The 12110-nt window shown below is 42.9% G+C and overlaps 1 protein-coding gene across 1 annotated transcript in view; it reads left to right on the top strand.

Moving 5' to 3' along the window:
• Positions 1 to 12110, top strand: part of LOC149470716 (uromodulin-like) — a 61607-nt gene that overhangs the window by 26900 nt on the left and 22597 nt on the right. The window contains exons 8-9 of the mRNA XM_089661673.1: positions 7956 to 8168; positions 10908 to 10922. Of these exons, the coding sequence (XP_089517799.1) occupies positions 7956 to 8168; positions 10908 to 10922 (228 nt within the window). The remainder of the gene's footprint in view (positions 1 to 7955; positions 8169 to 10907; positions 10923 to 12110) is intronic.

Raw genomic sequence — 12110 nt, 5'->3', positions numbered from 1 at the left:
ATGGCTTTGTATGTTGTGGTTAGTATTTTGAATTTGTTTACATTGGGCTAGCAGAAGCCAGTGAAGAGATTGGCAGAGAGGGGCAGCAGTCACGGATCAGTGGATAAGGTGTGTTGGTCTAGCAGTAACATTCATAATAAGCTGTATTGTTGCTGTATTGTCTCCTGTTATATTGTAAAGCGCTGAGCAAACTGTTGGTGCCATAAATCCTGTGTAATAATAATAATAAGCTGAAGGGGGGATAGCCTGTGTAGGGATAGGCCAGTGAGGAGTGAGTTGCAGTAGTCTAGGCTGTAAAAGTTCTCCAGGTGAGCAGAGACAAGAAAAAAAGAGGGATAAAACCTGCAAGAGAGATCCTTCTAAGAGTAGTATCCAGTTGTATGTATATGGAAAGGATATCAGAAAGTGTAGTAAGGGCATACTCATAGTCACAACTAATAAGTCAGGAAGGAGTGAATTCTGGAAATATTGCACAGGGTAAGGGAGCAAGATTTAGCCAGTGATTCAAATGAGAGGTCAGAGTCTAGGATTACACATAGCACTCTGGCATGTGTAGATCGAACCAATGGTTGTGCTGTTAATCTCAAAGGTGAAGTCAAAGGGACGGGATCAGGCAGGAGGAAATATTACAAGCTCAGTTTTTGAAAGACTGACTTTGAGTAAGTGGTGCTTAGTAAATTTGTGATATGTAAAGAGATTAAGGGGGTGAGTTGAAAGTAAAGATAGATCTGGGTGTCATTGGAAGCCATGGGATGTTAGTAACTGGCCCAGAGAAGAGGTATAGAGAGAGATGAGTTAGGGTCCAGAGAAGGAGCCTTGGGGTACCCCAACAGAAAGAGGAAGTGGAGCGGAAGAGATGGTATTGTATGTGACACTGAAAGTGCGCTGAGATAAGTAGGAGGCAAATCAGGATACAGAGGAGTCACGGAGGCCAAGGAAGTGGAGTTTGTTGAGGAGAAGTGGGTGATCAACTGTGTTAAAGACAGCATAAAGGTCTAAGAGTATGAGTATGGAGCACTAGTTATTGGTTTTAGCAGTTAGTAGGTCATTGGTGAGTTTTAATAGGGCATTTGAGGGGGAATGTTGTGGGCGAAAGCCGGACTGTAGGGAATCAAGAAGGTTGTTGTCAATATATATATAACAACTCATACGGTTGTGGACAAGGTGTTCAAGAAGCTTGGAGGCAAACAGGAGCAGAAGATGGGTCTTAAGATAGTCTAACAGGTGGGGTCCAGTGAGGGTTTTTTAAGTATGGGGTTGACCAGTGCATGTTTGAGCAGGGATGCCCGAGGAGAGGGGAGGTTAAAGATGTGGGTTACAGAGTTTAGGATGGAGCAGGAAAGTGGTCGCAGTGATTGTGAGGGGACAGGCTCCAGGGGACAGGTGGTGAGGTGGGCAACGGAAAGGAATTTGGAAACTTCCTCAGTGGTAACAGGGTTGAAGAAGGAAAGTATTGTGGGACTTGGTGTGTTGGTTGGAGAGAAAGCTGGACACTGGATATCTTATCATGAATTTTGTCTATTTTGTTTTTGAAATGATTGGCAATCTCTTGAGCAGTAAGCAAGTTGCTGGCTGGAGGCAGTGGGGAGTGAAGTAAGAAATTAAGGATGGAAAACAGTTGACAAGATTTGGATGAAAGGTGTTTGATGAGAGTGAGGTAGTAGGTTTGTTTAGCAGTGTGCAGGCAGGAGTTGTATTTGAGAATGGCAGATTTGTAGAGGGTGAAGTCTTGCAGGGATTTAGTTTTATGCCATCTCACTCAAGAGCACGACTGAGTCTCTTGAGACTTCTAGTGTTGTCTGCTTGTCAGGGTTGTAGCAGGAGAGCCCTGGTTCTGGGTGTAGAGAGAGGAGAGAGTGTGTCCATGATGACAGTATGTTGTTGTAGGCAGAAGTGACCAGGTCTGGGCAGGACAGGGGAGTGATTCTATCATAAAGGCAGTCAGTAGCGGGAAGAAGAAGGGAAGGGCTGAGGTGGTGAAGGTTCCTGTGGGTAACCATTTGCAAGTTGGAAGCTTGGGAGGTAAGAGACAGGGAGAGTGTGAAACTGATAAGGGTGTGATCAGAGAGAGGAAAAGGGATATCGGAGGGGTTACAGGAAGCGCAGAAGTGGGAGAAAATGAGGTTGAGGGTGTTCGCATTGGAGTGAGTGGTGGTTTGTGTCCATTGTATTAGGTTAAAAGAAGAGGTTAGTTGATTAGTTGAGAAGTGGATGCTCTGTTAATATTGATTGGAATATCACCGAGGATGATGGTGGGTACTTCAGAGGTAAAATTGAAAAAGTGTGAAACAGGGCTGGGAGGCCAGTAAATTATTCCATTCCTCAGACAAACTAGAGAAAAAAGACAGAAGCCGTGATCTTCAAAAGAACAGAGAGAAAGAGAGGGAGGTGTAGGAAGAACCTGGAAGGTGCTTTGTGGGGAGAGGAAAGGTCCATCTCTGCCTCCTTTTTGTCCATTTGGTCTGGATGACTGAGTCCACAGGAGGTCACCATGGGAGCGGGCAGCTGGAAAGGTCATGTCTAATTCCTGGAGCCAGGTTTCAGTAATAGCAAGTAGATTGAGGGAGTTGGAGAGGAAAAGGTAATTGACAGAGGCCAGTTTGTTATAGACTGAGTGGGTATTCTAGAGGGCACACATAAGGGAGGGGCTGACTCCTGGAAGCAGGGAGATTGAGATAAGAGAATGAGGGGTATGGCTGTTGCCAGAGAAGGTAGATTGCCAATTCTTGGGGGGGGGGGGGGGGAGTTATCCCCAAATGTTAGGAGTATTAGGAGGGAAAGGTTGGTAAGGTGTGTTCAGGATTTATATGAGAACAGATATTGCAATGAATTTGAAGTGGTGACATTATGTGGGCTCAGAAAGAGCAGGAGGTGATAAGTGCAGTAATATTGAGAGAGCAAAAGTGAGGGAGATATTCATAGGTTGGGGGGGGGGTTAAGAAATGAGAGTTTGAAGAGAGAGGGTGTTATTTCAAAGAAGGAGATTAGTAGGAGCATGTTGCAGGTTGGAGAGAGGGGGAAATGAAAGCCCAAGGAGAGAGAAAAGATTAAAGGGAACTTCCAGACAACTTGGCATGGACCACTGATGTATTTACCGTACTCACTTTTGTACAAGAACCTTAATCTAAGCGCCGTGTTGAAAGTGCCAGGTACTTAGCAAAGAAAGAGCACTTTGCACAATAAGTGGCAAGCCTAACCTCACAAAAATATAACCAAATTGTGGTCAGCAGAGGTGCCCAATAAATAAAAAGATGCTTCCAAATGGATTGTTCAGAAAGATCAGTATTTATTGATCATAAGAACAGGTTAAAACACACCATTAATGTGTTCCATGGCTCTTTGGTGGTCACTTCATCAGGGAAAGGTATAGAGTACACTTTAATGGGTGGGATCTGTGTGCATTTCTTCAGCCTGGAGTAGACTGACAGTATCCTGGAAACACCTGTTTATTGAATGGATGCCTCTGCTGACCACATTTTAGGGCCCCATCACCTGTAACATAAATTGAATGTCACTGTGATATTACCATTCTATTAAAAGTCTCACACAAAGATCGAATTGTTACAACCATGTGTAGGTACTATTGAGTGCCCTGGTTTTCAAAAAAAAAGGGAAAAAGCACATACTGCTCAATTTTAAGGACCTGGAGAAGGAAAAGGGGAATAAATGGAAGACATGGAGGACAAGAGACAGACTCACTAGCTTTTAGTTTCTTAACTACTAACCCCAAAACATTTCAACTTCTGGTTTTTGGATGGTATGCCTTCCAGGAGATGCTCTGCACCCTACTGGGTGATCCATGACACTTTTTTATAGAATATACACCAAGCCCTGTGTTCTGCACCTCTATTATTATTCTTATTTCCTATACATGGAGGGACCCCCATTAGTTATAGGTCGAGGATGTGTCTATGCTATCCTTGTTCAGTAAGGATGTACATATATCATTGTATACAGTTTTTTGTTTTATGTGAAAGGAATATGATTGTGCATATTATTAGTGGAGGCATAAATACTTTTTATTATACTTTTCCATTCCATTATCAAAGCATGCACTGGACCATTTAGAATATAACCTGGTGTATGTCAAGGGTGTTGACAGCTGTATAGTGTTTGGATCATTGCTCCCACCCCTTGATGGGAGGAGTCCATTCAACATCAAGTGACGCTATTAAGACTGCTATTGCAACATACAAGATTGGCTCTGATGAAGAGGGGATCACCCCCCAAAACGTGTCAGCAATTTTTAGGGTCCTCTCACATTTGGGAGTTGATTGGGTGACCAATCGGCTTTGGACTTTGATATCGTTTTGTTAACATATTTTTTGTGAGTATATATCTTCTTTTGTAATAATAAAGTTACTTCCCAGGTAATGTACTAGGCTGGTGTGCCCTATATTCCTTGTATTACAATGCAGGTACTTGGAGAAGCTCTGAATATATTAGGACCGTGGTAAAATCTCTGTGCCTTTCTCCATATTCTGGTCTGCAGAATGTTGGGAAAGCACAAAGGAGCCCTAAGTGTCCATTTAATCATTTTGATTAGCAAGCTTGTCTCTGTTACAAGACATTACCCACAAAAACACTTCTAGTACACTGCAAACAATATATACAGTTGCAAGAAAAAGTATGTGAACCCCTTGGGATTACGTGGAGTTTTGCATGAATTGGGCATAAAATGTGCTCTGAACGTCATCTAAGTCACAACAATAGAAGAACACAGTCTGCTGAACATAATACTACACAAACATTAGATGTTGCCATGGTTTAATTGCACATAACATGTAAACATTCACAGTGCAGGGAGGAAAAAGTATGTGAGGCCCTAGCTTAATGACTTCTCCCAGAGCTAATTGGAGCCAGGAGTGAGCCAACCTTGACTCCAATCAGTGTGATGATATTGGATGTGTTGCTGACAGCTGTCCTGCCCTTAAAAAACACACACCTGTTTTGGGTTTACTGGTTTCAAGAAGCACAGTCTGATGTGAACCATGCCTCGCAGAAAAGAGCTCTCAGAAGACCTACGATCAAGAATTTTTGACTTGCATGAAGCTGGAAAGGGTTACAAAAGTATCTCCAAAAGCCTTGATGTTCATGTGTCCACGGTAAGACAGAATGTCTACAAATGGATAAAGTTTAGCACTGTTGCTACTCTCCCTAGGCGTGGTCGTCCTGTAAAAATGACTGCAAGAGAACAGCGCAGAATGCTGCATGAGGTAAAGAAGAATCCCAGAGTGTCAGCTAAAGACCTTCAGAAATCTCTGGCACATGCTAACATTTTTGTTGACACATCTACAATAAGGAAAACATTAAACAAGAATGGAGTACATGGGAGGACACCACGGAGGAAGCCATTGCTGTCCAAAAAGAATATTGCAGCACGTTTGAAGTTTGCAAAAGAGCACCTGGATGTTCCACAGCACTACTGGCAAAATATACTGTGGACAGATGAAACCAAGATTGAGTTGTTTGAGAAGAACACACAACACTATGTGTGGAGAAAAAAAGGCCCAGCACACCAACATCAAAACCTCATCCCCACTGTAAAACATGGCGGAGGGAGCATCATGGTTTGGGGCTGCTTTGCTGCCTCAGGGCCTGGACGGATTGTTGTCATTGATGGGAAAATGAATTCCAGAGTTTATCAAGACATTTTGCAGGAAAACGTACGACCATCTGTCCGCCAACTGAAGCTCCGCAGAGGATGGGTGATGCAACAGGACAATGACCCAAAGCATACAAGTCATTCAACAAAACAATGGCTGCAACAGCACAGAATACGCCTTCTGGAGTGGCCCAGTCAGAGTCCTGACCTCAACCCGATTGAAATGCTGTGGCATGACCTTAAGAGAGCGAATCATACCAGACATCCTAAGAATATTGCTACACTGAAACAGTTTTGTGAAGAGTGGCCCAAAATTACTCCAGATCGTTGTGCAGGTCTGATCTGTAACCACAAGAAACGTTTGGTTGAGGTTATTGCTGCCAAAGGAGGGTCAACCAGTTATTAAGTCCAAAGGTTCACATACTTTTTCCTCCCTGCACTGTGAATGTTTACATGTTATGTGCAATTAAACCATGGCAACATCTAATGTTTGTGTAGTATTATGTTCAGCAGACTGTGTTCTTCTATTGTTGTGACTTAGATGACGTTCAGAGCACATTTTATGCCCAATTCATGCAAAACTCCACGTAATCCCAAGGGGTTCACATACTTTTTCTTGCAACTGTAGATTGTTACTATTATATATTATTAATATGTCATAGGTAAGGCATGTACCCAGCTTGGTGTTACTATGGAGATAATATTTTGTGGATGGCATGAAATCAATACATACATGTAGAGGAAATTGTAGAATTTGTTGGGATTGGATGTCCACCGCTCTGGCGGTCGCGGCGTCAGACCCCCAGCCCTTCTCACCAACTCATGACCGAAGGACTAGCAAATCTAAAACCACGCTGCCACGTGCGTAACAATGCCACGCTCAGCTGCACTCTGCACAAAGATTTTCCAGCTAATGGACCACAATCTATGTATCTGCAGCCTGAGAGCGATTGTTACTGGGTCAGGTTAATTACGCAATTAACCCTTCACATGCCACCACCGCATTTTTGTAGAGAAAAGGAGGAAACTTGCCAATATTAGCAATAACACTGTGATGTTTGAATAATCGTCTATATACACACTGTCCCCGCAGGCAGATGTATATAGAGGTTTAAAAACACACAGTAGAGCTCTTCAGAGACAGGGATTCTTAGTTTGCATTGAAGAGCTTTAGAAACAATTCAACACTTTTCAGATAATAGGATTTATTACTAAAAAGGTCAAAAGGGTGCAATAAAAATATTTACAGACAAAGATGTAGCCAATATATATATATATATATATAAATACAGAGAGCAATACCACAACAGAGAGATAACAGAAAGAAATTTAGAGAGGTAGAATACTTGCCATCAGCCTTGGTTTAAGCAGCTTCAAGGGTCAGAGCAAAAGGGTGCCTTATCTCCCAAAGTTGGTTCCTGGTGTTAAAAGGGAGATCTCTTCAACTTAACTTCTCCAAACCTGACAACCTCTTTTCTAGGAACTCAGCAGGGTGTCTCCTTACAGCAGAGAACCAATCGCCTCATTTGGGGAGGGGCGTTTTAGGCGGGAACTCAGGCTATGACCAAATCCCTCCCAAGTTATACCATGGTCAATAACCTTCCCTAGGGACATGTAGCAGCCTAGCCACTAGTAGATTAATATGCAGAATCATCTGCTGAACGTCTAGATATCAAACATGCCATATCTCACTATTCCAGCTAGAACTATATTGCTTTCTGCTCTCCTGTAGACTTCAACTAGGGGTGTAAGATATCAGGTGACTTGTATTAAAGTGACCAATCTGAATATATGCCTGGTTTCCTTGTAAGTCTTTCATATCTCCAGATATGAAATTATATGGAAAAGTGGGTTTTAAATGTGATGCCTATTTTACGGCTATCCCGGAATGCGTTTAAAGTCCAGTGAAGGACTGGTTTATGGCTTTACGACTAGCTTCAGAGCAAGAGTCTCAAAGACATACTGGGCCCAGGCTAATTGGGGTTTATAACCATGAAGCTCTCCAGCTGGGCCTGATGTCTTTTGAACTCAGCATATACACAGACCACATTCCTGAGGGAGGGGGATTGGAGGGAGAGAGAGATACAAGATGGAGGGTCTTGAGCAAGATGGATGACTGCATCCATCTATGTACGTACAATTGCTACAACCGCTAGAAGCTTTTATCTGAAAATCTTCAACCATTGAAAAATTGAATCTGCCTGCACGCCGCCCCTCCCCCCCAAACTGAATGATATTGTTTGAATATTACACTTACAAATGTTTGATAACAAAATTTATTTATTCGCCTTGTTGTCAATATCTAAATGTATTTAAATTGTATCTATTTGTTTTTCCTTCATTTTTTTAGGAAACACATTTACATTTGAAAAAAATCCAACATATAAGTACTACTATGGATATTACAGCTATTACTATTACTATTACAATTACTTATATTACTATTACTACTATGATCTTGGTTTTCTAAGTTCCCATTTGGTAAAAAGTCCGGCTGCAGGATCCTGGACTCTGAACGCTCAGGGGAATTTATCACTTTCTGTTCAAATATTGGGATTTACTGGTAAGTTCTATCATTTCGGTGTATATGAATATTTCTGACTCTGACAGGTCCTCTTCTAAGACTTGTCTAATAGAATTATTCTTGATAGTTGGATAATGTTAAATTCACACCAGATTTCATGGATGTGCTAAATCCAGGACATATATAAATCTAGATTTTGCTGTTTTTTGGCAGTTCAGATTCCCAAATGTCTTCTGGAAGCCATGTGACCTCTATTGAGCCAATCTTTTTTGTTGTGATGCCCCTCCCAGACACCATCTCTCCCCACTGTGGTTGAGTGAAAAGGAATGAAGTAGTGATCAGGGGCGGACTGACAACTCATGGGGCCCCCAGGGCAATAGGGGATCATGGGGCCCCTGTGTCCTTGCCCAAACTCAAAAAAGCCTATGAAAAAGGTACCAGGGGCATCTCATGGGGCCCCCTACTGACCCAGGGCCCTTGGGCAGCACCCAAGTTTCCAAATGGTCAGTCCGCCCCTGGTAGTGATGGTCTGAACACCCCCCTGTTCAGTTCATGGTTGAATATTTGAACTTATCGAAAGCTCAACCGCGAACTTCGAACAGCAAATTACTGAGCGGTATCTTCCTGCATCTGAGTATGAGGTAAGATACCGCTCAGCTATCCAATCCGGCATGAGTTCTATGATGAAGTCACGCGGAATTTTAGTATGAGACATTCATTCATGTTTTAGCTGTAGGTCAGGTTAACCACTGACAGCCGAATGTCGAAAGAATTGTCGACATTACCTGACGATTAAAACACTGAAATAAATTGGTGTGGAGTCCCCCCTCCCGTCCATACAAAGCTCTTTGGGTCTGGTATGGAATTTGAGGGGAACACCCACACCAATATATTTTTTAAATGGCGTGAGGGGTCCCCTCAAAATCTATACTGTTTGGCAGGTAAGGAGGGGGGGACAAGCGTGGTTGTAGAGGTTTGCGAACTGGGGGCTTATTGGAATCGCCCTCCCCCCTCATGTGAATGAGTATGGGGTACATAGCACCGCTAACCATTCACAAAAAAAAAAATTTTGTAAAAAAAAGACAGGAAACTGACCTTGACAAGTCTTTTAATAAAAACAAAAATAAAAAAAGTCCCCCAAAGTAGATCAAACATCAATCATGATGTCCGCCACCACCGCCAACCCCCAAAAATAAAAAAATAAAAGCTCCGCTCTCCACTCCAGCTCCTACCATCTGACAGCTGAGCCGGGGTAACAATTCTTAAATACTGTGATGACATCACAAGGGGGCGGGGTCACCCCATCATCAGCAAAATTATACCTCCTCAGAAAACATAGATCCCCCACTAGCATCAACAGACCCTCCAGCACACCCCAGAATCACTTGCCATTGACATACATTCAGTGCTGGAGGTATGTGTTCCCCGAGGTTCCCACTGAAACAAGTCCTGGTTTTTCCACTGCTGGTAATGTTCAAACTTCTCAAATTCCACTGTAACTTACCTACTTATTATCTTCGATTCTGTGGAAGGAAATCCTCACAGACTGAATATACCGATCACTGAATATACCGATCACTGAATACACCGATCACTGAATACACCGATCACTGAATACACCGATCACTGAATGCACCGATCACTGAATATACCGATCACTGAATACACCAATCACTGAATATACCGATCACTGAATACACCGATCACTGAATACACCGATCACTGAATACACCGATCACTGAATACACCGATCACTGAATACACCGATCACTGAATACACCGATCACTGAATATACCGATCACTGAATACACCGATCACTGAATATACCGATCACTGAATACACCGATCACTGAATATATAGATCACTGAATATACAGATCACTGAATACACCGATCACTGAATACACCGATCACTGAATACACCGATCACTGAATACACCGATCACTGAATATACCGATCACTGAATACACCGATCTCTAAATACACCGATCACTGAATATACCGATCACTGAATATACCGATCACTGAATATACCGATCACTGAATACACCGATCTCTAAATACACCGATCACTGAATATACCGATCACTGAATATACCGATCACTGAATACACCGATCACTGAATACACCGATCACTGAATACACCGATCACTGAATACACCGATCACTGAATATACCGATCACTGAATACACCGATCACTGAATACACCGATCACTGAATACACCGATCACTGAATACACCGATCACTGAATATACTGATCACTGAATACACCGATCACTGAATATACCGATCACTGAATACACCGATCACTGAAGACACTGATCACTGAATACACCGATCACTGAATATACTGATCACTGAATACACCGATCACTGAATACACTGATCACTGAATACACCGATCACTGAATACACCGATCACTGAATATACCGATCACTGAATACACCGATCACTGAATATACCGATCACTGAATACACCGATCACTGAATACACCGATCACTGAATACACCGATCACTGAATATACCGATCACTGAATACACCGATCACTGAATACACCGATCACTGAATACACCGATCACTGAATATATGTTTCTAAAGCATCCTGTAGAGTGAAATGTGGGCGATGTATTGTTGGCAGATTGTAAACAAGTTCTGTATAATGATTGTTGTCAGAAAATGTCACTTTATCAGGAATGATGATTTGCTGATTGCAACAGATGTGTGCCAAGAAATGAAATCTAATGTTCTTCTTTTTTACTTTTTTTTGTAGAGTCGGACAAATCAGGTAAGATCGATATATATTATATTATTGTAAATATTACAGTTCTGTTATCTTTGTGTTATGTGTAGAGATTGCTGGTCTGTGGATGGAATTAGACGTGCAGAATGGGAATATGGGTTTAGTTTCCGATCAATTTGTTTAGTTACTAATTTAGTTTTGTTGCATTCGGAATGAATTTGTTTTGTTTCTGGTCTCCAAAGACCCTGTATCCACTCTATCCCTGGACCCCGCATTCACTATATCCGCTCTCCCCGGACCCCGCATTCACTATATCTGGTCTCCCCGGAACCCGCATTCACTATATCCGCTCTCCCCGGACCCCGCATTCACTATATCCGCTCTCCCCGGACCCCGCATTCACTATATCTTGTCTCCCCGGACCCCGCATTCACTATATCCGCTCTCCCCGGACCCCGCATTCACTATATCCGCTCTCCCCGGACCCCGCATTCACTATATCCTCTCTCCCCGGACCCCATATTCACTATATCCGCTCTCCCCGGACCCCGCATTCACTATATCCGCTCTCCCCGGACCCCGCATTCACTATATCCGCTCTCCCCGGACCCTGCATTCACTGTATCCGCTCTCCCCGGACCCCACATTCACTATATCCGCTCTCCTCGGACCCTGCATTCACTATATCCGCTCTCCCCGGACCCCGCATTCACTATATCCACTCTCCCCGGACCCTGCATTCACTATATCCACTCTCCCCGGACTCCGCATTCACTATATCCCCTCTCCCCGGACTCCGCATTCACTATATCCGCTCTCCCCGGACCCCCTGGGGGATATGATCACCATGTATAATACATAAGGGGGGATATGATCTCCATGTATAATACATAAGGGGGGATATGATCTCCATGTGTAATACATAAGGGGGATATGATCTCCATGTATAATACATAAGGGGGGATATGATCTCCATGTATAATACATAAGGGGGGATATGATCTCCATGTATAATACATAAGGGGGGATATGATCTCCATGTATAATACATAAGGGGGGGATAGGATCTCCATGTATAATACATAAGGGGGGATATGATCTCCATGTATAATACATAAGGGGGGATATGATCTCCATGTATAATACATAAGGGGGATATGATCTCCATATATAATACATAAGGGGGATATGATCTCCATGTATAATACATAAGGGGGGATATGATCTCCATGT

Source organism: Staurois parvus, unplaced genomic scaffold (assembly GCF_062004578.1).
Source record: "Staurois parvus isolate SC_StPar_1 unplaced genomic scaffold, SC_StPar_1.0 ptg000034l, whole genome shotgun sequence".
Taxonomy (NCBI): Eukaryota; Metazoa; Chordata; class Amphibia; order Anura; family Ranidae; genus Staurois; species Staurois parvus.
The sequence above is the reverse complement of the archived record's forward strand: the minus strand, read 5'-3'. Positions and strand labels throughout refer to the sequence as shown.